A 25,968-nucleotide genomic window follows, 5' to 3' on the forward strand; every position below is an offset into this window, starting at 1 on the left:
TGTCAAGTATTTCTTTCAAATTATATTCATTTAAAGTTCATATCAGCACTGTTTGACAACTGCCATCCTCACAGCATTACCTCCACTAATATGTAATTTCTCTTTTGCCCAAATTATCTGGGTGAGGTGGTTATCTAGGAAATATATCCATAAAATTAAGATACTGGATAATATTCCATTCTCTGACTTACTATGTTCTAAATGGATAAGTGGGGCAATTGATATTGCTGATTTATGAAAAACAATAAAACTTGAGGGAGAAGTAACATTATGACCAAAATCATTGTATTCTTTTCATTTATTGTATGCTTTTCTCATGAAGAAAGCAGGGTGAGGAAAGCATATGATTTAAAGAAAAGTGCTAAAAAATAAATAAAATGAAACCTCAGGTATTTTGTGAGGCCCTGGCAAGGTGGGTGGGGACCCTCTTACCATGTGAAGTGGAGAACTAGTTAGAATTCAAGATCTAAAAAAATTAATATGTTTGAGATATTAAATTTTTGAAGGAAAAAATTTATAATTTTCACTAAAATGATAATTAAAATTATTATTAGAGAACTCTTGCAAAGACATATGATAGGCACATGTGTGACAGTTTCCTGGTATGAACAGTTTCTTATCCCCAAGAATGCTTCCCTATTCCATGGCAATATTGAATATGTCAAATTTTCTTGCACTTTGCTGAGTGGAGAGTAGGAAAAAGAGAAGGGAATATAGTCGAAGACTTCTGGGAGGGGTTGCCAATCTGTCTTAATTCTAGTTGACAGTAGATATTTGACCATTGAATACCTACCTTCTTTTTTAAGACCTAAGTCTTTCTTAACTAAGATGCTAATATCCTTGTGATGAAACGAGTATTCCACAGCCCATGTGTATCAGCGTGGAGGGGCAAGAGCTCTGAAAGTAAATGCAAAACAAAACAAGATTGCTGCTTCAAGGTGACCTTTTCACTACCTATTCTGTATTTCTATTGTGTTATGTAGTCCTTAACAAATATAGTCATGTTTACTTAGGAGGGCATTATATCTTTTTCCATGGATGGAGCAAATTTCACTTATGTTTTTTCAGTTATAATTAACTTGCCCTTTCCGTCCTCTTTTGTCTTTACTTTGCTCACAACTCATCTGATAGTTCACCGTCCCACCTTGATCAGAAGATAAGATGCTTCCAAAGACTGAACCATTGGCAACTTTGTCACCTGGAAAGAATTACATAAAATATGTTAAAAACAGAAATGACTGTGTAACTGGTTCATCATATTTTCCTTAGCAGGTGGATTCTTGGTGGGCAGAGAGTGTGTTTCTGGTGGTTTTGCTGCCAAGCACATTGAGGGTGTTCAGCAAATATTAAATAATAAGAAGAATTTCCTAATTAAGATGAACATTTTTCTATATTAAGCAGATGGTGCTCAATAGGAGTAGCCCATTATTTACAAGTATGACACAAGGTGCTGGCAATTGTCTAGGAAACATGGCTCTCACTTCAGATGCTGATTATATGTTAAAGCAAACTTTTGTGACAAACAGCTTGATCAATATTAGTTAATGTTTGTGATAAAAACTGTGAATGGGGTGGACTTTGTGTGTGTATGTCTATAATTCTTCTGTTTTGATTATTAATATTGACTTCAACCATAAGAGTACTTCTTGCTATTTGCCGCAAGGGATGCTTTGGCAAATCAGTGTATGTGTGACTTTATCCCATAGGCTCACCATTTGATTTGCTTGATTTCTAAAGAAATTTTTCTTTCAAGTCCTTTGAGTATCCCTTTATGGTTTCTAAAACTAGATGTGAACACCTCCGTGGTATTTTCAATGCTTATATTAGTAGCTGAAACCTCAGTGGAACTAAGGAGAGTTAATTAGGCATTCCCAAAATACACATCATTTTATGATTTTGCAGATCACCCCGATGGAAATAACAGTCTAATTTCGTCAAGTCATGTAAATTATAGTGAGAGGGATGATGAGAGTAGGCAATTCTCAGTTCTTTGGAGAAGTTAATTTTGTTGTCAGCACACACACATCTCCAAAAATCACAAACCACAGGCAGAACTTTCTAGCACAAGTGAGATTTGGTGATCATATACTATTTCCATTTCTAACGTCTGCCTTCTATAAAGGGTCTATGCAAATAGGGGCTTTCAAGGATGTAAAACTGGCAGCTTCCTCTACTAGGAGCTTCGGGAGCAGCTGCCATGCTTTCTCATAAAGGATTGAAAACATCCTGTTTACTAACATACACCCACACGCCCTCACCCACTACACTCACATCAAGCCATTCTGTTCCGGCAGAGTTTTTATTTTGGTTTGAGATAGGCAGCGCAGACATGCTCAAGTCTTTTACAAACATTTCATTCATTCTTTGAGCACGTATTCCCCGGGTGCTAACTAAGTGTCAGACATTGCCCTAGACATGAGGAATACACCAATATTTGAAACCTACTCACTAGTTTTATTGGGAGCTCATCAGAGATTCAGGCATGTGTTGGCAGGTTCTTTGCATCCGGTCTCACCTCCTTATTTTTAATATTTATAAATCATGCTCATCAGGCTGTCAGTAGGTAGGAAATGAAAGTAGCTGCGAAGCCCTGCCAAGACAGAACAAATCCCAGAGCGAGCTAAAAATATGTTGACCACAAGGATGTGCGGCAAACCAAGATGTGTTCTCGAAGCAGCAAAAATTACTGTTGTGCCAAAGTCCAAGCTTTACCTCGTTGTCAGACAATCAGTGGGCTAGAGATTTCACCTGCGCTCTCCACAAGCCCTGTTAAGAAATAATGACCGTGTGCTTTCTACAAGCCTGGAGTCTGCCCAGAGCATGAGCTCATAAATATGTTAGCTGAAGTAGGGCTTATGATAATATAGAAGATGAATCATCTTCCTATTTTGAAAAGCATGCATTCTAGAACTCCGTACATCTTAGAGTCCTCCCAGAGACCTCTATGTTTTTTTTTTCCTCTCTCATTGTCTTTAGGTCTTGATTCAAATGTTGCCTCACCAGAGAGAGGCCTTCCTTGAAGATATTGTCAGCTTGCCCCCCGCCCCCACGACCTGCTCACTGATCTTTATTGTCCTTTCAGTCACGTACCATGGCCTGACACATCATGCGTTTGCTCTTGTCCATCTTACCCCACCCCCACCCCACCTGACTATAGGCTTAGGAGGACTGCATATTACCCAGGGCTGAATCTCTGCCCCCTCAAGTAGCACCTGGCACATAAGTGACATTCACTCCCCAATTGCTGAAATGGATGGCATGAGTCTGTTTGGAGTTGTTAGTTTTGTGATTCAAGAAGTGTCATTGGTCAAGAACTTTTAGGGTTGAACTGGAACTTAGAAATCTCTATCCTACTCTGTCCCAACATTTTTTCATGCCAACATTCCTTTGTTCAATATTACCCCTGTGGGCTTTATGCTTTGAAAAATATGGTCCACAAAGAAACAAATTTGTTAAGTAGTATTCATTTTCTTCCATCTACGAAAATTTGAAATAAATATAACTGCCATCCAGAATTCCGATAACCAAAGGTGATCTAGTTCCAGCCAAAAAATAAAAAAAGTGAATATGTCAATAAGACTTTTAATTGGATATATCAGTGACATTTGACATTTCAAAATTTTATACATGGCTCAATAATCTCTATTGCCACTTTCGTGGTCGCCTTGAGCAGAGATGCCATTGAGAAAATTTCAAAACGAGCCCAACATGCATCTCATGGATGGGAAACATAAGACCAACTAGATTTAATGACTTTCCCAAGGTCACACCTCTTGTCGTAGTGGAGCTTCAAATCCAAAGGCCTTCTGAATCCTACACTAGTGCCATGTTCACTGGCCCACGTGGTTTCCTCACCATTGAACTGAGCACCAGCTGCAGCAGTGTTTCCTCAAATGTGTTCTGTGGACCACCTATTTCAGAGTCTTCTGGAATGTAAAATAAAAACAGCTCCTCGCCCCTATAGATTAATATCTCTGGGAATAGAACCTGGGGCTCTGCATTTTAATCAGTTCCTCAGGTGTGTCTTGTATCTTACCAGTGTTTTGAGGACAAGCTGCCTATTGTGTGCCAGGATTCTTGATTCTCCTCCATTGAATGGAAAAATTAATATTCAAATTTTATCACCAAATTATATGAACACCTTGACCAATAACTTTTCTCAGGGAGGGCCCCTGGGCCATGTTAAAATATGTTTTGTTTTACCACCAAGTTAGATAATGAGCTATGAGCTACTTTGAAGTTTTGGGTTTCAGCCTGACTAGTTCATTAATTTCTTCTGTGAACCTTGGAGAACGCAAGGTGCCCGGGATTCAGACATACTGGGACAGCCCTAATGAAGTGGGGGGATGCATAATGAGGTTGATTTCAGAGGGCTACTGGGGGCTTGTGATGCTTCTGTATGAGGCCTCAAGACTAAGGAACACAACCAGCTAAGGCCAGGAGTTTTCTATGCCACATCTCTAAGTCTCTTTTCACACTCCCGAATGCCTTTCCACGTCCACCAAATAGTCTCAGACTTCACCAAAAGAATAACGAGGGCATCTGCCATCTCCTCAAGGTAGTGGTTAAAACTGAAAACTTTGTTAGATGTTACTATTATTGTTTCTGCCGTTTTTAGTTTGCAGAACTCGTAATAACTGTCGTGGTGATCATTGTCCAGTCGCATCACCCTTTGCCTTTGTTCTAAAACATGTCTCCCACTCTTCGTCATCTTTGAGGATGAATCATGCAGTTCATCAGCATTTTCCTTCTTGACATGCAACCCTGAGACAGAGCAATTCAAAAAATTTCCCAGAAATTGCTTTTGTGGGCTGTTAATTTAATTCTCTGAATCATGAAAACTGTGTAAGACATTTTTCAAAGGTTAGGCTACTGAATATTTCATATCATGGAAACCGACTTAAGAAAGATTGGCTACTTAAGGCCACAAAAAAGGAGGAGAAAATATACTTGAGAAAACCTTATAAACTAGAACTTCTCATAAGAATATTAATATATTATTTTTCTTCATTTTGAAATATCCTCAGGCATGTGTTGAATGAGCTGACTTCATGGTTGTAGTTTTGTTGTTCTTTCCATGTTGCTTTGCAATTCTCCCTGTGGCCATCATATTGATTTGAACACTGTGGTCATCATTCTAGGAAAATGAAGGCATTAATAACTGGGTCTCTATGGACAGATTGTAATAGAAAGCCTTATAAATAATTGCCCACTAATGGGAAAATTGAAAATATGCACTGTATTATAATGGTCATAATGCAATCATTAAAATTACAATTATGTGACAATGAAAGAACTCATTATGCATTAGTTTATCTTTACATAATGTTAATAGCTAATGAAAGTGTGACAATTACATCTAATTAAGCTTAACAACATTTCTGCACTTCTTGTAAATGGACTATATTTTGCTCGAAACAGTGTATGTGGAGACATTACAAGGCCCATCTCTGTTAGGAGTTTTGAAATGTAACCATCCATCCTGCTAGAAACCATAACTTAGAGCTTCTTGTTAGATGAACTGGAAATGCGACCTCTGACCAAGGGTAGCTTTATAGAAAGGTTTCTTGGGTTGTGTCATTCATGTGGTGAAAATACCCGTTAGCGTTTCTCCTCCCGCAAATTCGTGTGTGTCTGTGTGCTCCATTCATTTATGTTTTGTCTATAACAATAGGGTTATACTAACATCTCAAGTCAAGGGATGTCCAGCTGGATTTGTCTTATGATACTGGATGGGGTTGGATGTGTTAGTACCTTGCCCTAGATGATCCTATATTCTATTGCGTGTTTTACATCAACTCTGTGTGCTTCATTTTCTCGCATGTAAAGCCGGGGTGAAAGTAATAATAATTGCCTTCTGCACTTTTGTTGGAATTAACATTTCTTTATAAATTTAGCTTATAAGTTTGTAACATATAACGTGTAGCCAGGACCTGGCACGTGGTATTAGTAAACATTAGGTACTATGATTTATTTTCCAGCCATTTTCTAATATCAAGAGAACGATTCCAAGCCTAGTGTCACGTTTCCTTCGCTGACGTTTTATTGTATATTCAGGCAATCATTTAGACTTTTGTTTTTCCCTTCTTAAAAAAAAAAAAGTTTTTATATGTGTCATATTGCAAACAGCCTTGGACCCTCAGTAAGAGATCAGCATGTTCTCCTGATTTTTGAAACGGTAGGCATTGGCTAAGTCGCCAGGCCTTCCAACTGTTCAGGTTTTACTTTCAGAATGATGGATTATGGGTTCCTTCCAGACCCTTGGCCACTGTCCTCAGTCTTGGATCATTAGGAAGCATAGACTATGGAAGGAAGTTCAAGTAGAACTTGGCAGAGCCATCCATGGCTACTGTACTTCCAAGAAGCTATGACACTGGCCTGCTTTTCTTTTTCTTTTTCTTTCTTTCTTTCTTTCTTTCTTTCTTTCTTTCTTTCTTTCTTTCTTTCTTTCTTTCTTTTCTTTCTTTTTCTTTCTTTCTTCTTTCTTTCTTTCTTCTTCTTTCTTTCTTCTTTCTCTTTTTTCTTTCTTTCTTTCCTTTCTTTCTCTGTTCCCTTTGTATGTTAAGCACAAAGGAAACATTCATTCCCTGAGAGGACCCATCCAGCTGCACATTGTCAACCATCACTGTTATGTGTTATCTCAATCTCTGATATCACTTCTAACCTTTGTTCCCTTAAACTCCATTAGCTATTAGGTATTTCCTTTGTGACACTGAACCTGTCTTAAAACTTGGCTCGTTTTTCCAATCTAAACTCTGATTGTATTACCAAATCCTTAGTTACTTGCTTCATAGTATTGATTACATGATCGTATGCTTTATTTTTATTTCAACACTCTCATCATCTGATGTCTAGACCATTAAAATCTTCTCCATCTCTTCTGTTTCCTGTCTTTAGCCCTTTAATCCACATTTTTGTATTTGCGGCAGAGGAATCATACTGAAGCATGTTTGCATTTCCTTCGCCTACCCACAAATCTTTGATGGCTCCTCATTGCCTATAGTGTCTTTCATCTGGCGTTTTTGTCCTGAGAACTTTGCCCTACCCTCCTTCCGACTCCGCCACCAGCTAGTTTTTACAGATACTCTCTAGCCCAAACAAATGAGTCTCCATTATCCCACGACACACTCTGAGCTTCATATCGTTGTTGGCCCTGTTTCCCCAGCTGAAATGTTCTTGCTTTTGTATTCTTGTCATATAAATCTGTGTAGGCACAGCTCGAGAGTCAGTTCTTTCATGCAACTGTCCCTAACAGCCCTATTTATCTTTCTTTCCTCTGAATTCCTCAGGCATTTATTTTGCCTGCTGTATCTTACACTCCATTCAGGCCGCCCTGGCTATCTCTTATCCTTTATGTACGGGTCTGGCTGGCCAACGAGATTGGTGAGGTCGGAAGCCCCTCAAGGTTGTCTTACATTCCTCTGCGCCGAGTGCTAGGTGTCTATCGGTCCTCAGCAAATATTTGTTGATGAGAATGTCAATTTTGTAAGCACATGGAGACGATACTCAAAAGCCTTCTTGCGGCCACTGGAATCTGCCTGGAGCTAATTTCATACTTAGAACTAATGTTTTCTGAGCCTCCTTCTTATAGGAGTCTTGTAAAATCTCTTGGTAGAATTAAGCACAATCCTCTCTGCCCTGGATCCCAAGACCTTCTCCTGGGGTGGGGGGGGAGTATCCTTTTAGCCGAGAATGTGAGAGAGAAGACAGGCATGCAGGGATTAGCCTCAGAGCCCTGGCAGTCCCATCTTCTGCTGAAGGCAGCTATCTGAACCTCCCATTCGGGAAGAGTCCCTAACTTACCTGGTCTTTCAAAGAGCTGGTGCTGGGTCATCTCGTAGCAGATGACACTTAGCAACCACCAGAAATAAAAGCAGTGAACAAGGAGAATTCTTGCCTCGAGTTTGTTACTAACAAACTCGGTAACCTTGGTCAGGTCACTTCCCACCAGGTTCAGGCTTTATTTCCTGCACTCAAAAATGGTTGAAGAACTCTGACACTAAAATCTGATGATTTTTATAGTTTTAACCAGAAGCTAGATAGATCCAAATAAAATGACCATTGTTATTTTGGTGAAAAAATAAAATTCAAGACAAATCTTCCTGATTTCTTTGTAGCTCCCCATCTCTTAGGGCACCAACACATCACAGATTCTCTCCTTTTCCTCCGTCCATGTCTGTGTCTGTCTCTCTGTGTCTGTGTCTCTCTGCTCTCTCTCTCATTCACTCTCTCTCTCTCTCTCACACACACACACACACACACACACACACACACAATTCTCTATCAAAACCCTTTTTTTCCCAGCAGGCTCTTGCATGCTGGGTTCTCCTCTCCACAGAAAGAGCTGCCAATGAAGTAAGACACGGGAATAGGATAAGAAGCCGAATCCCTTTTAGGAATGGCTCGTTTTATACGCTGAAAAAAAATTCTGGCTGAAATTGTAGCTAAGTTGCCTTCATTAATTTTTTTAATCTTTTATAACGCCAAATGATTTACTTTTTTTTTTTGAGTTAGGGATTTAAATATTAGAATTCTTTTCTTTCATCTGTACCACCTTAATATATTTTGATTGTTTACCAAAGATAAAACAGAGGAATCAAGCAGTCCACAGACTTACAGAGGTGGTCATCCAGGGTCAGATACGGGGTAGGGGGCATCTTCCATCTTCCATTCTTATGTTGCTTTTCTTTCTGTGGCCATTCCTGCCGCCTTCTCCCTCTTTGCTCATTCTTTTCTCTCTCCTCCTGGCACTTGCTCACTCTGTTCTCTCCTTACCTCTTTGTTCTCCTTCAGAGCTCTTGCTTCTGCTACTGATGCTTTTCAGTGCCATGGTTTTTTGAGACAGGCTGGTTTGATGACTATCTTTTCTTCTTCCTTTTGAAAGCTTTCTCTTTGTCCTGTGTATCTTCTGGATGGCTGGTAACGCTTGCCATTCTTATTAGGTTTTGTTCTTGTTCTGACTTTATTTTTCCTTAATTTTTTTTTCTCTGACTATATGAGAGAAAGAGACTTTATCCCCACTCTCATTCCAGGTTTTCCTTTCTGTCATGTTTTATAATGTGGATGTGAAATATGTTTTAAAGACCAAAAGGATAGATAGCAGAGTGGGTGGTGGGGTTATGTGTGATTTCTGTTTTCTTCATTATAGCATTCTGTATTTTCTGAAATTGTTTCATGCTACATATGTGCAAATATTTATAGTTAGAGAGAAAAAGCAATAAAACCATTTCCATTTGGCAAAGAAAAATATCTTAATGAGTGCTCGGCTTTGGGTCTTGCTTCTAGCTCTCCATCAAACCTCCTTTTCCTTGTCTGTCTTCACCACCAAGCGTGACAAAATGGCTGGCTGAGCTGGAGATGGACAGTAGTCCATGGGGACTGTAGAAAAGAGCTGATGGTTAGCAGCCGCCTATAAGACCACACGTCATGGGTCACTTCTATTGAATCCCCACAGCCAGGCTCTTGCTGCCAGTTGTTCCTAAGTGTAAGAAATTCAGGGAAATAGCACTGACTGCCTTATGAAATCCAGGCCCTTTGTCCAATGTGGCAATTATTTTTGAAAGCTACTGATGATAGCAGATAGTGGTGAGATGTGATGAGGCTTGTTCATTCAACAGCATCATACTGTGATCCAGAAGTTTTTAAAAATTTTTAAATTTTATCAGTTTATTCATTCATTTATTTATTTTAGCATTCATATTGATTACTGTATGCTCATTTAAGTTGCATGACTATTGTTGCTATTTACTCACCCCTCATAGATAACCACCTCAAAGAGCAAACCAGAAACCAAGGTGGTAGGAGTCAGAGATGGAGGTAATAAACTTTGGCCAGAGAGCAGGCTCTTTTTTTTATATGACAGTAAAATTGTCACTTATTGTATATATAGGAATGTAGGCATGGGATTTCATGACTATGAAGTATCATATTCTAAGTACTTTGGTCTATTAAGCTATTCAGTAAATGTAAATTTCTCTCCTAAGGAATCAACTCACATAGTGTGGCAAGTCAATATTTCATTTATTTTTGCAAAACCATTTATTGAACATCTCCTACACCCACTATGTGCTAAAAATTCTGCAACGATGAATAACAGAAATCTCCTGAAAGTACTTCTTCTGATGAGGGATGCAGACAGTTCACAAATAAATGCAAAGCAAGATTACAAAAAAGAATTTTATAAGAGGTAGCTATTTACAGGATACAGGTAGCTATTAACAAAGAGAAGTTAAAGTTCTATTAAACCATTTTTTATTGTCAAATGAGTAGAATGGTCTTTGTATTGAATTCACTACAATGAACTGATACATGGGTACAATTGCATGTTATGAGCTGTCACTGGAAGATAACTTTTCATTGCCATTTTATATTTTAGTGATTCATATTCAGTACTCTTAGTCACTTAGTTTTTCAATATCTCATTTTCCTCATCTATAATGTTGAGTTAATAATTCATATATTCAATATTCAAAAAGTATATAGGTTAGGGATATTCAAGATATATACCAAAAAGTTGATTGAAAATATCAAGAATACAAATCTAAAGATAATTTGAGTATATATATATGTACATATATGATGAAAGATATTTTAACTGTTATCATTATTATCTTATAAATGGATAAAACAAGTGACTAAATTATACATATTATGGAAGACAGATTTATAAAATATGTGCATAAAGCAAATAGAAAAATCTAGTATCTATGATACTATGATAGATCATAGATATGATTGTCCTCGGTGCTGGGTAAATAATTTAATAAATCTAAAAAGGTGAACTGCATTGTGTTGAATGATACTCTCCTTGGATTCTGTTGTTCAGTCAAAGCTAAAAGGACTTTAATATAATTCTCCTAAAATTAACATTTTTTTCCTTCCTACAAAAGTAGTTTCCATAGGATTCAGGCCAGTATTGCAGTGTAATTTCAAGATTATATTAATTTTGATGGATTCATGGTTTGTATTGGCAAATTATTTTCAGTTGATGATGAAATATCTACAAATCATAGAGAAAATCAATAGAAAAATGGACCTATTGCCTTATGCTCATCCTCTTCAAAAGCCCCTCACGTGGAGTGAAAACCAAAATCACTATGTTCATTTTAAAAACTCCTTTGAATGAAATTTGTAACCCAGTGCCTCTGCATTAGAGCATTCGATTGCAAAAAGCATAAGTTTTCTGTGTCAATATGCAATTTTCTAAACTCGCTTAAGCTCAGACTCCTAATAATCAAATGAGACTGTGAGTTCTAAGCTAGATTAAAGGATAACTGATTGAGTATGGCAGTAATTCCTGAAGGGTCGGGAAGTCCATCAGAATATCACATTTGGGAAACTGCTGGTCATTAAGGCTATGGATTGTGAATTTAAGCCTAGAGGGATGTTGCTTTGCTTTAGAATGAATTAGCCAGGCTTATTATTGAGGTATCCTCAGTCACAGTGTTTTCATTTAATGAAGGCTGTGTAGCTCCTAAGAAATCAGGGTCAACATTTGTCTTTTACGTGATTCTAGTGTGTCAGTGTCAGCTGTTATTTAATACATTAAATATTGGAAATAAACTCCTAACCAAAAATACCGTGGGTATATAAATGTGAGAACTTCTTTTTCTTCTTTTTAAAAAATGACTTAACAAATCCTTGTTTTTTACCTAACCTCACGCCAATTATTTTCCTTACATGATCTCAGTTAATCCTTACAATAACCTCATGAGAAAAAATATTACTCCCCCTACACACACACACACACATACACACACACACACACACGAGAGAGAGAGAGAGAGAGAGAGAAGAGAATTGAGACATAGAGATGTTACATACAGTCAAAATTTATTGTTGTCTAAGATGGTTATAACATAAGAAAGATTTCTTTTGTAATTTGAAAAACTGTCCCCATTTTGAAAATGGAAACAACTATTGATTATGGCAACATCATTTTTAAGGAGTGATCCATTGCATATTGTAGGGATTCTTATCTCCAATCCTCAATCCCGATGGCATGAAGGAAGTAGACCCTCATTCTGACCAGAGAGGTCGGTGTACCAACGCGCATCTGGCCAACCTAATCTTACTCTTGCCCCCAAGGTTCTTACAGCTCCTTTTTACCCATAATCTCATGTGACTTCGTGCACCTACACCGAGAGAAGGTGCTATGCCACAAAATGAGCAGAAGCTTCTTCTTGATTCCTTTAATTTTTTCCTTAAGTCTTCACATCCTCAAAGGAAATATATTTTATAAAATCAAGTGCAAATGAGAAAGCAAAGCCTCACCTAAGAGAAGAGAGGACTCACCCTTGGAAGTTGATTTTTTTGGGGTCCAGCTTCTTCGGGTCTCTCAAGATACTGACTCATAGCCCTTTATCTGAAGCACAGGATTCTCCCTTTGAGTAGCTCTGTTAGGTCTGATATCATTGCCTGCCAGCAACTCTATTCAGTAAGATTTCCTATTGTCTGATTGTTCTCATAATCAGATGTGCTTTTCAGCTTTCCAAGGTGAATTTGTTCCCTAATCAATATTTCCTTGGTTTACTCTTAGTGTCCAATTAAGCTTTTTTTTTTTTAACTTGCTGAATTTCTTATTACAGAAAAACTACATAAAATTTTACCTGAATAAGATTGATTACTTGGTTTCATTTGGAACTTTTTTCATTTTTTTGTATTTTCTCAATTTCTTAAAATCAGTTCTAAGAATTTACTTGGTAAATATGAAGTTCTCAATAAACATTTATTTTTAATACCTAATATTAGAATAAAACAGATCTGAGTATTTGAGGTGTGGCAATGGCCTAATCTAAATTTATTTTTGCCTGAAATATATTATCTTCTAATGTTTTGAACCAAACCTTGATCCTGATTTTTCAAATACCGATGACTTGTGGTCCGGTTAGGAAGGCCTTATAATTTTCCTTAAATGGGCCTGATATCATTAAATGCAATGCTATCAAACAACATATTTTGATTTCCTAATAAGTCATTTAATTGCTTTTGATTACCATAGACTTCTGACTTTCTCATTCATATTTTTGAATGAGATTCATCTGCATAGACTCTGCCTTCCTTCTATGAAGTAGGACAAAATCTTTTTATTATCTCTCTTCCTCTTTCTCTTCTCCTTTTATATCATTAAGCGCTCCATGCTCCAACGATACAATATTTTTAGCTTTCCCTCCTGTCTTTATGTTCATTATTGCATTTTATTCTGTCTAAGATTCCATTTTCCACCTTACCTCCTCCATATCTGTCTACCAGGCTAAATCTGGTGCTTCCTTGAGGCACAAAAGTGGGACCTTCTCCACCAACCCTCCTCCCTGCTAGGCCCACATCTTCACAGGGTGGCTCCTTCTTTCCTTGGGACTCTCAAACATCTGGCCAGATTATACAATGGAGTAGCTATTTGAGTAAATGTCTTCCTAAATATCTAGAATGTGAGCTTTCTTGAGAGCAACTGGCAGTTTTATTCTTTTTTTTTCCTCTGAAATACCATGCTCAATAAATTTTAACTTAGAAATCAGAAAAGTAGTGGTATGAGGAGCTGAATGTCCACAGTTCACTGTTTCTTCTTTGAAATAAGGACCCAGTTATTCATTGTTATAGACCTTTCTGGAAGGCTGAAGTGGATGCTAAGATGTCTTTGGAAATGTCTGAAGGTTTGCATAGTGACATAGTAACTCTGCCATAGGAATCCTCCCATGGTACCTATTCACCTAAACTATTGGTCTAGATAAGTGATGTCCAAGGGAGAGCATGAAATGTCATCTATCATTGGTTTTCCTGTGACAGCTAAGGGGAAAAGTGAGTCCTGGAGAAATTGTGTAATAAAGAGTCTTTGCAGAAGAGTTACTGTCAAAACTAAACTAAGCTGTTTCAAGAGACTCTTAACTCTCCCTATTATGTATAGCTTAAAATAAAACCTAATGTTCATAAATGAAAAAAGGAAGTTTGTTTAAAAAGGTTTGGGGCTTTGAAAAGCTATGCTTTATGTTTTCAATTTCTCCTTCTATGCTTCAGTAACTCTTCAGAATTTAGGAGCGTGAAAGGCATTTGGTTATTGCTGTAGGTTGAAGCACGTACTTTTACAAAAGTATACCATCTCGGCAACTCTTTATGTTCTCTTGTCTACCCACTCTCATTTCTATTCAGTTGACACTAAACCTATTTTTGCAACCAAATAGAGATACGATAGCATACATGGTGTTAGGAAAATCTGTACAGAATGTAGCTCTATTTTCCTTATCAGGATTCATGCAGTTAGTAACCTTTAGTTAAGTGCTAATTAAATGTAAAGAATAGGGACTGAGTATCCAAAGGTAAATAAGACAAGGAGTTTATAACACACCAGACTCCTAACAAGCACCAAAATAGTGATATAAACAAGATCCTGTAATAGAAAAGCAGACAGAATTAATTCTGATTGATCAGAAGTAGCATCTACTTACCAGCAATGTGACTTTGGACACATTACTTAACCTTTATGTGCCTCACTTTTCTCTTCTACAGAGACGATAATAATAATCCCTCATAGAATTTAGTGGCTATTGAATTAGTTTTTATGTTGTAAGTGCTTACAACTGTCCTTGGTACTAAGTATGTACTCAATAGAATATACAGAAGATATGCTTTGCAAAGTATATTCTGGATTTTCAGGAGGAAAGATGAGAAGATTTCTCTGGCGGAGGTAACAGCTTGAGTAAAAACACACAGGCATCGAAGGTATGATGTATGCTGGAGGAATTCAGTGTTGGTAGAACTTTCTTTTGATGGAAAATGTTGAGAAGACTCCCTGGAAATGGCATCAGATTAGAGCAAGCATTGTGTATCAGATCAAGAAATTTGGACCTTGATGTTTTGTAAAAAAAAAAAAAAGTGTAGCCAAAGAACCCAGTTAGAGTTACTAACTGGTTATTGCTACAGCCCAAGTTAGAGATGATGGGGTTGAGATAGAAACATGCCATCCATGGGAAGGCTACAAGGACCAGGATTTGAGAGCAGAGACCTTACCAAGGGCAGAATATCCACTACAGGTATATCCTTTCCCTTCTCTAGAAAATAGAATTATATTTGATAAAATCTTATTGTTCTTCATCAAATTCTGTTTTAGATTTTTACCTTCAAACCACCCAGGAACATGATAGCTTCATATATTATAATTAATTAATTTTATGACTCCCTATTTAAAGTAAATGGAAGCTTTAAGCTTGTTTTTTTTTTTTTTTTTTTTTTTTTTTTTTTCATGAGAGTCCCTGCCTGGCAGCAACTAGACAGAGAAAATAAGATAAAAGATGTACTTTTTTTTTCAGGAGCCTTTGAGTAGAAAAAGAAAGAAAAAGCAACGTCAGTACCAGATCTTAAGGAAATATGAGAGAATGTGGGTTTGCACAACTTAAAAGACTGAACAAATGTGTATGTACCAATAGCAATTATTTTAATAATAATAAATATCATTTCTTAAATGCTTACTGTATGCCAGGCCCTGGCCCATGTATTATATATATTATCTCATGTGATCATCTCAGTAACCCTATGAGGCAGGTACAATTATTATCTTTGTTTTACAGGTAAGGAAAGTGAGCCTCGGAAATATTGTGTTGATTTTAGCCTAAGCTAGAGGGGAAGGAACTACTGGGGGGGAAATGTACTCAAAGCGAGATTCAAATGAGGAATTGGTTCTAGAGCTGACACACTTGCCTATACTGAGAGCGCCCAAAAAATATTAGCAGGAAAAACTGTGTGAAAAGCTTAAAAAATTCGCATTGAGACTGGGCCATTACCCTTTGCCAAGTGGGGTTCTTTTTCTGACCAAGGAAGGACATACCTTAGAAAGGTAAGCTTCCCTTAATAGCAGTCTCAGTCTTCAAAGTGTAATTTCTCTAAACAGCCCGTTGATGTTCTCTCACTTATCAACTTATTAGAGTCTTGTCACCCCATTTATGTTCTTCTAGTCTACTCTGGATAAGTACTAATATCCAGGGATGTAGAAGAAGAGGTGCAACCAAGTGGGACCCCTTGGTCCCACCTCTACGTCAGAGGTGAGAGACAGGGACGTCTAACTGTGGGTCCTGGGTTAGATGAAGTTACATCAGTTGTAGTTTCCCCTTCCATAAAACTAATTGATGGCCACTGTCCTATATGATCTAATGATTAATTAGTTCTAAATTTGCCACCTGGAATCTCTCTGCAAAAATTCTGCATTCCAAGCTGATTTATTTCTCCTACGCTTACTATCTCCTCTACAATGTGTGTACTTAGAGACTACACATTAATTTTCACATTTCCAGAAGCAAAACGTAAACACAGAGGTAAACTGATATTTCATAAATAATGTTGTATATGCTATAACCAAAAACAAATGATTTTCTGGTTTTGCTTTGTCTTGGAATATCCGTATCACTGATTGTTTTCATTCACATGACATGGTTCAGGGTTGACTAGATGGTTTTACTAGTTGGTTCTACTCTATACCTCCTCAGAAGTGGTCTGTTTTGGGATAGAACTCATCTCAGGCTTTTAGTGAGCCATGGTGTGGACTAGGGAAAAGGTATCTGCTTTTTGCCCAGTCAACCAGGGACAGATTATTGTTTTTTCCACCTGTTCTCAACAACAGATCTCTTATTTGATGGGAACCCCCGACTGGTCCCCAGCTTGGCATTATTCTCATGCCACCCAGCAGGGATCCTGCCTCAGTGGACATCTTGAAACACTGCTCCTTTTAGGGACCCTCTTTTGACTTTCGTTGACAGAATGTGACTTCCAGTCCAAGTATGTAGTTCTTTAATGAATGTAAGACTCAAAAAATTGAGTGGAAACAACTTGGCTATTCATCTTTCATCAGACTCCTGGGGAAATTCAGTCCTCACTTTTTTTTTTCCCCCACATAGGACTGATAAGGAAGAACAAAATGGGCCCCCTACCATGTTTAAGATCTTTTCTTTTTTTTCTCCCTAAATTACTGGCTTTCTGTAACTTCCTTCTGTGATCTCTAACATCTCTAATGTCATAATTATGATTACTCAAGATTTCTCCTCCTTGAAGTCTCTATTTCTGAAGTCTTAAGAATGCCAGCTTGCTTTTATTCCAACACACTTACTGGTATACCTTTTAATTATAAGAGCCAAGAGTCTTGGCCAAACCAAAGCCAAAGGCAGACCTGTCACTGTTAATTCAAACAGTTCTTGGGACAAGTTAAGGCAGTGTGCTCCAACTTGGCTTTAAAGAGTGATGACTCTTTCAGTTCATTCAGCCTAGAATTGGAAGGGCTCTGCTCTTGTCTGCAGGATTCTGTGCAGAGCACGAGGCAGGAGTTCTCAGCATTGCTAACCAGGTCAGGGAAGTAACTCGTGACCCTCCATAGTTCCTAAACGCCTTTCTCCTTCCTTGCCCCACACCCACCAAGAATCCCTATCCCAAAAAGAATCTTCTTTTTCTATTTTGAATAGTTTGGAATCCCAACGTGTGAGGGAGATTATGGTTTAGCTTCTTTTGGGCCTTGCCAAGTTTTTAAAGCGCAGTCTGATGCTCTGTAAAAATTATTCTATAAATTTTAAAATAAAATGATATGAAAATGAAGATATGATTGAAAATAGCCTTCTGATCTTGCCTTATGCATTATGAAGAGGTCAGACTTCCACCCCAGAGAGATGTCGAGAGAACTATATTTCACATAAATGTTGTTTACTCTCCCTCTCTAGGAAACTCTATAATAGGTATAATTGGGCATATTAACAATTATGCAAGTATAGAAAATAGTGTTTCTAATTATTTCTCAACACAAATTTTCATTAAAGTGGTTTTATTAGAGTAGTTGAGCCCAATAGCTTCAAGTAAATGGAATGGACTATTTTTACAGAATCAGAAGCAAAGAAGTTGGCGCCCTCCTCGAGAAGGAAGGTTAGCTTTTAATTTATGATAGGCTTGGCCAACTGCAGACTTCACTGTATCCACACTCAGAGTTTTTCCCTACTAGTGACTCAACTAATGGCTGCCAGCATGGCAACCCTCTTCGGTATTCAACTCTATAAAAACAGATCAGATTATACAGCCTTAGAGTTAGATGAAAGGATATTTAGATTTCTTTCTCTATTTTTCTGAGGCTGAGGAAGGAAAACTTCCTGCATGCTTGAAGCATGTTCCCCAGTTTTCCCAGACAGCTTATACAACATTTGTTTACCCATTTATTTAACAATTTTTATTCAATACCAATTCTGGGACACCTACTGTGCTGAGACACGGTCCAATTAAAGACGGGCATGAAACATTGTAGAGAAATGGAGAAGCTTTGAGGAACCAGCTCATGACCAGCCTTGTATGTCCTTCTGATCCTGAAAATCCCTCGCAGATAACAATGGCAGTCATGTTGCCATGCATTTGCACAGAATCTTTATTTTCCAGAGTATTTTTTTGATTTTGATGTCATTGGATTCCTACATCCCCCCCCTGTGAAATAAAGAGCAGGGGGTCTTTCTATCTCCTAATTATAAATAAAGAAAAAGCTTGGTCAAGGTCACATAGCTAGTAAGTAACAGAACAGCCATGAGAAGCCAGGCGGTAGATTCCCGAATCAAAACCCTGTCATCCTTCAGCCTCTGCTTATACACTTTGAGTGTAGGTGGTGGTATTCCCACTAATGACCTGCTTGCTCACGGGCAAGTGCTTGTGCTCTGGAAGATGACAGGGTCACCCGTCTATCCCAGGTACTGCTCCACACAGTGCCTTCAACTTAGTGCTCAGCAGATGACTCAGCAGATGACTTCTTTTCTTTCTTTCTTACTTACTTTCTTTCTTTCTTTCTTTCTTCTTTCTTTTCTTTCTTTCTTCTTTCTCTCTCTCTCTTCTTTCTTTCTTTCTTTCTTTTTCTTTCTTTCTTTCTTCTTTCTTTCTTTCTTTCTTTTTCTTTCTTTCTTTCTTTCTTTCTTTCTTTCTTTCTTTCTTTCTTTCTTTCTTCTTTCTTTCTTTTTCTTTTTGTTGGAATTCAATTTGCCAACATATAGCATATCACCCAGTGCTCATCCTGTCAAGTGCCCCCCTCAGTGCCCGTCACCCGGTCGGCAGATGACTGTCTATATGATGGGATTTTATACTGTTTGGACTTTATGTTGCAAGTCTCTCTCTCTCTTTTTTTTTTTTTTTTTCCTTTGTGTAGGGAGGGAAACAAATGTGAAAAAAAATATCAGTGAGGAGAAATCAGCTGGCCAACATGAGAGCAGAGATTAGTCTTTCTGATGAGTCCTTGCCCTCCTACATACTTAGGGATGCACCTACCTTTGCAGGGCCTCTCGGGTGCATGGGATGGTGTCTGGGCTCTGGTAGGGAGTCACTCATGTTTGTGTTGCCTCCTCCACTTTCCACCATTCCCTCTTCTCTGGAGACACGAACAGGGGAACAGCATCTACAATGAGCAGGGTCCCAGCAGGAAGCAGTTGTGGCTGACTTCGAACCTAACCCAGGGCAAGTCTTATGTCCTCTACTTATGAGACTAAATCAAGACTCCCTTCTTTTCATTATCAAGGACCCCAAACTTATGTGGGCTTCTCCCAGTCATCTCTACCTCAGAAAATTTTGGTCATCAAACTGTAATTCTTAAGCAGTCATTTTTCTATTTCTCCATGTTGTCCTTCAGGGGCATACAAAAATGCCAAGCAGAGGTGCTGAGTTGTCTGAAATTACCAGTCCTGACTAGAGAATTCTATTAAAAGCAAGGAAATACACTGTTTTTACTAAGTATATACAATCTTATCATTGGCAAATCCAGAATTTCCATTAAGCTCTGTTAGCATTTGAAAATGGTTTTTGACCTTGGTCAGAACTTGGGAGCCACCCACCCTGGGTGGCTCAGCGGTTTAGTACCCAGCAATCCTGGGGTCCCGGGATCGAGTCTCTCATTGGGCTCCCTGCATGGAGTCTGCTTCTCCCTCTGCCTGTGTCTCTGCCTCTCTCTGTGTCTCTCATAAATAAATAAAATCTTAAAAAAAAAAAAAAAAAAAAAAGAACTTGGGAGACTACGGAGAACCATTTAGGATGTGATGGGAGCATCTCCTCCAGAAAGCCTGCCCCGATGCCCGTGTTGGGCCAAGTGTGTTGGAGAACTCAGCTTACAACAATCTCCGTGGTATCCGAAGTGTAGTCCCAGACCAGCAGCATCAACATGTCCCAAGAACGTCTTAGAAATATAAATTCTTGCCTCCCTCCCAGACCTGTTAACCAGGTGTGGCATGGGGCCCTGCAATCTTTGTTGAAACAAGCTAGCCCTCCGTGTGACTCTGATGCATGCTCAAGTTTGAGAACCCCTGCATCTTACTGACGAACAGATCATATAAGATGGTCGGCTTATATGAGTGCCTCCACTCCACGCTGGACCAGAAGTCGTTTGCAGGTAAGGACCATTTCTTTTTGTATCTGTGTGTGTGTGTGTGTGTGTGTTAAAAAATAGGATCATACAGGAAATACAGCTGTAACCTGCTCTTATTCCCCACCCCCCCAACAATACATAATGAACATTTTTGTGATATGGTATTTGATGGCTGGGTAGCATTTGGTTATATCAAACTTTCTTTAATTCTCTAATATTGGACAGAATGGAGTTCTTTTTAAAATTAATTCTTTATGAAACTAATGCATGCATATACTTAAAAATCTGTTTAAAAATAGCAGCCCATCCACTCCTCCCCACACTTCATTATTACCTGTAGAAGCAAGGCCTTCATGTACCTTTAGATGGTGCTATTTATATCCGCGTTTCTAGTGCCCACTTCAGCAGCACGTATATACCCATGTCTCTAAATAACATACATATACTTCTCTGATGTCTTGAGTTTAGACATTTGCTATGAAATTCCTGGGGTGGCAGTTGAGAATTCATCTCCCTCACATCCCCACATATGCTCTTTACCCATTCTTCTAATACAGCTTTATCATAATTTTTAGTTAATGCAAAAGTTCAATATTTAAAACTGTATGACTGTTACTCATTGCAAAGCCAAGAAGTATGCCATGGTTACATTTCTTTTCTTGAAAAACTTTTTTTTTTTTTTTTGGATGATTTTAGTTCCTTAGTATTCTCACTGACACAGTTTTCTAAATAATCCATCCACATTTCCATATGCACGTCATTTTGCCCCCCTAATATGCAAACACTGTGCCACGTCTGGACAGATTGTCCTAGAGGCCTCTTGTGTGATTGTCATTACAGGATCCCCATGTGACATTTGTTGTTGGATGCTCGCTCCTGGATCCTTTTCTTCCTCTTTCTTGGTTAGTGTCCTCATTTTGTTAAATCAGATCTTCCAGAAGCTTCCTAAGAAAGAGTGGATTAAAAAGATAAGGTTTTTTTGCATTTTTGTCTGGAACAGTCTTCATTCTACCTTCACACTGGATTGGTAGTTTGATTGCATATAGAAATTAACTGGGAGGCCTTTCCCTAAGAATTTTGTAAGAACTGTTCCATCATTTTCTAGTTGGGAGGTCTGATACGATTTTCATTTTTTTTCCTTCCTTGTGCCTGACCTGTTTTTTTCTCATTAGAAACTGTTAAAAATTTATATTCGTCTCTGGAGTTATATTAGTGTGTTATGCTTTTTTTTTTTTTTTTCAAGTGGATTGTACTGAGGCTTCAGGAAGCAATTGGAATATGGAGACTCCAATTTGTTCTGCTCTGGGAAATTTTCTTGAATTATTTCTTTGATAATTTCATACTATCCATTTTTTTGGTTCTTTTTCTGGAACTTCTATTAATTTTGTACTAGATGTAGGTTTATTCTCTAGATTTCTTTTTACCTTTTACCTCTTTGTTCTTTTTTTCTGCTTTCTGGCAGATTCACTTAAATGTACATGCAAATTACTAGGTTTTAAATATTCAGCTATTAAAATTTTCATTTTCAGGGACACCTTGGTGGCTCAGTGATTGAGCATCTGCCTTCAGCCTAGGGCATGATCCCAGGGTTCTGGGATCGACTCCCACATCCAGCTCCCCACAGGGAGCCTGCTTCTCCCTCTCCCTATGCCTCTCCCTCTCTGTGTCTCTCATGAATAAATACATAAAATCGTTTTTAAAAATTTCATTTTCAAGAGTTCTTTTGCATTCTCAATTGTTTCTGTTTCCTAGCTACCTGTTCTTGTTTTACAGACGCAATGTTTTTTTCTTATTTACATGATGTCATTACATTTTCTTCAGTTCCTGCACATATTATATATGCATATTGTTTTTTTATTATTTCCTTTTTTCTGATTGTTCTGATTTTTGGCTTTTATTTTGTAAGCTTTCCTCAATTTATGGCAACCTCTGCTGCTGATTTATATTTAAGAATAATACAAAGAATTAAGTCTGATTGAAAGTTGTGTATTGCATGGAGCGTTTTGTGTTCACTGTAGCTTGAGCTTGCTGAGCCAGCTTTTTTGGGAGGACTCCTAATTTGTACATGTAGATTTTACTTTAGGGAGATACTTAACGTCTCCAGAAAACACTCCAATCACCTGGGGACACAATGTGATTGCCAGGGGGCTGAGGATCACCCCATTCTGTATGCAGATTCAGGGTTTTCAGCCACAAGGTTTCATCCCCACTTTCCATTATTCCTACCATTCTCTTTGTTTCAATTACACTGGAGAATTCTTTGCCTCTTTTCTGGGAGAGGAGTGCAGCTGCATCACGATTCTCTAAGTACAGACTTTGAATCAGTACTGTATCTCTCTCTCTTAGCTTGCCATTTTGCTTTGCCTTTTCGAGTGTATCTTGGATTCTTAGTCTGACTGTTTCTAACCCTATAAATGAAAAATTGCTTAAGTGTTCAGAGCCACCTTACCTTTCTCTATAAAATATAAACCTCACGGGGACATCGTAAGGATGGGATCAATTATGTATGTAAAAACACTTTGCAAACTCAATATAAAGAACAATATAATTCTGCAACAAGACTGACTTCTCAGTGTGGTACTAGAGGGGGCCCTCATACTTTTCCACTGGCATGCCCAGTGCTGCACTTCTGTAGTTTACAAAGTGCTTTTACATATTCTTAAAGGCTGGGGAGAATGAACTTGCCCCTGCAGAAGCTGGAAGCTAGTAAGCAATTGCTTTTAAGTCTTGTATAACCTTAAAAATACATGTAGATATTGCATCTTCTTCCATAATGTATCTGTTTTAATATAAAAGTAATGTTCTTAGATCCCTTATCATGGAGTGAAACTGACAGTTCAGAAAGATGTACCATATTATTTCTGGGATTTATATACCTCCTGGCATGTTGGTAAATATCCCTGGGAGCGCACATACCTATGCTTAAGTTGTACCGAAACAACCTGTAAGCCATCAGCTCTGAGGAATGAAGTTCCTTCCATTTTCTTGCTTTGAAACTTGAATTCAAGATGGGCTGGCAAATTAAAATAGTGCCCTTAGACAATAAAGCATCACTGTCTAATAGAGAAATATGGGGAAAGAATGAAATTGATTGTGGGCTGCTGAGGGGAGTAGCTTATTACATTTATGTAAACATGCTTGCTCCCTGTTGCTACTCAAAATAATAAAAAATGCCAGGGGAGCGGAGAAGAAAATTAGCAGTGTTTCTGTATTGCAGGGGAGAAAAGTGGTGACACTGGGAGCAGAAATTATAAGCCATGTTTGCTTAAATGAATAGAGATAACAAAATGTGAACTTTGTTGAGTACACAAAGTCTGATTTATTTTCTGTGTCCACTACAAGGAGTAGTATCCCATAATGATTACTTTAGAATGGAAAAACTGGCCTCTTCTGTAAGATGTTTTAATATTGGTGGTATATGGGGTGGTTCCCAGAAGTTTTCCCCTTCCTTGATCTCCACCAGTCTCCTCTCAGGCATTCTATGTAAATACCCAGTCTAAATGAAAACCATATTCCTGTTTAGCAAACACAATTTTGATGCAGAGCTTCTAGAGCCCTTTCAGACATATTGCTACCTGTAAGCACTTCCCTCAGTTCTATTAAAAACTTCTGGAATTGCCATGAGGGTGTGTGTGTGTGTGTGTGTGTGTGTGTGTGTTAAAATACACATTGCATAAAATTTACCATTGTAACCATTTTAAAGTGTACAATTCATTGCTATTTAGTATATTTACAATGTTGTGCATCCATCACTACTGTCTAGTTTCAGACCATTTCATCACCCCAGAGGAAGAGCCATTCCCATTAAAATGGTTGCTCTCTATTCCTCCCCCAGCCCCTGGCAATCACTTACTATCTGTTTTCTAGCTCTATGAAATTGCTTATTCTGGATATTTCCTATAAATAGAATCATATGGTTATACGGCCTTTATGTGTCTGGCTCTTTTTCATTTAGCATGCTGTGTTCAAGATTCATCCATGTTCTAGCATATCTCAGTGCTTCATTCCTTTTTATGGTTGAATAAGATACTCTATTTTGTTCATCCATTCATCAGTTGATGGACGTTTGAATTGTTTTCAGCTTTTGGCTGTGGTGAATAGTGCTGCTATGAACTTTTTCAAAAAAAAAGATCTCTTTGCTCACACACCAGTTTTCAATTCTTTGGGGTATATACCTAGGAATGGTATTGCTAGGTCATACGATAGTTCTATGTTTAATTTATTGAAGGACTGCCAAATTGTTTTCTACAGTGACTGCAGTATTGTACATTCCTACTGGCAGTGTTTGAGGGTTCCAATTTCTCTATATCCTTGCAGACACATATTCTTTTCTTTTCTTTTCTTTTCTTTTCTTTTCTTTTCTTTTCTTTTCTTTCTTTTCTTTTCTTTTCTTTCTTTTCTTTTCCTTTCTTTCTTTCTTTCTTTCTTTCTTTTTTTCTTTTTTTTTTTAATAGCCATCCTAATCTATGTGAGGTGGCATCTCACTGTAGTTTGGGTTTGCACGTCCATAATGAATAATGACATTGAGCATCTTTTCATGTGCTCTGTGGCCATTTATATATCTTTTTTTGGAGACATGTCACATCTTTTGCCCATTATTTTAATTGGGTTGTTTGTCTTTGTGCCATGATGTTTTAAGCATAAAACTTGAGACAAATGGAAGCTGCTGATCAGTCATTGTATTAGAAATCACACAATTTGAAAAACTCTCAGTGATACATTTTGCTAAGTTTTTTGTCCCCAATTCACTAAGAAGTCCCTTTCTCATTAATTTCCCTTTGATCATTGGTCCTCTGGCTCTATCTGTCAAGAAGTAAGCCAATCTTTGATTGCAACAAATAAATGAGACACTGCGGAACCAAGTCTCACTGTTGCATCTGAAGTTTGATCAATGAGGGTTTCTAGGAGTCTGCATTGCTGTCAAAGACAATTGCTGAATGGGCCTGACTCCATTATTTTTCATTTGCATTAGCAATTGCTCTACGCAGTAACAAGATTATAAACCTAACCAGCATCCTGTTATCTTTTATTTATTTGATTTAATATAGAAATAGAGTCTTTTAAAGAGCATTTACTTTTCTTCTTCACATCACTAAAATCATTCTCAATGGAAACAGCCTGATAATGTGGGTGATTTTTTTTTTTTTAGAATCACTAGGTGGGAGACTCAGAATTTCTGATTTTGTTTAAGCTTTTTGGGTTGATGGATAAGAGAAGGAATGGTAGCAGATTTTACAGTGGTTAGATTAGGCTTCTGTGGATTTTGAGTAGGATGAGTGGAAGTAATACAATCATTTTATCTGAATGTCTTATTTATTGAAGTAAGATCATAGCACAAAAAGATCTAACTTAGGAAAACTGGAAGTGGAAATTGAATCTTGACAGTCAAGATTGGTCATTGTCTTATTTAATATGGTTCTGCTTTTTTCTTCTCACCTACAAAATTGTTCTTTATGAACCTCTGTATCTGCTCGTAGTTCATACCCTCCATGGAATTCTCTAACTATGCAAAACACATGGTGATCAGTGATCAGTTATCATTTGAATCTTAGTACAACTTTAATAAGCTGTGTTTTATATTTAAGTAGTTTCTCCCCTGGTGGTTGCCCATGGCAGACTTTGGA

At 37.9% G+C, this 25,968-nt stretch overlaps 1 protein-coding gene across 5 annotated transcripts in view; it reads left to right on the forward strand.

Annotated features, from left to right (window-relative positions):
* Window positions 1-25,968, forward strand: part of ST6GALNAC3 (ST6 N-acetylgalactosaminide alpha-2,6-sialyltransferase 3) — a 522,366-nt gene that overhangs the window by 340,070 nt on the left and 156,328 nt on the right. The window contains exon 4 of one of the 5 annotated variants that reach the window (XM_072834111.1): window positions 20,188-20,368. The exons of the other annotated variants lie outside the window; for them this stretch is intronic. Coding sequence (XP_072690212.1) covers window positions 20,188-20,296 — 109 coding nt within the window. The 3' untranslated portion in view covers window positions 20,297-20,368. Of the gene's footprint in view, window positions 1-20,187; window positions 20,369-25,968 lie in introns of those variants that run through there. 5 annotated transcript variants of the gene reach the window in all.

The sequence above is a fragment of the Canis lupus genome, chromosome 8 (genome assembly GCF_048164855.1).
Source record: "Canis lupus baileyi chromosome 8, mCanLup2.hap1, whole genome shotgun sequence".
Classification (NCBI taxonomy): Eukaryota; Metazoa; Chordata; class Mammalia; order Carnivora; family Canidae; genus Canis; species Canis lupus.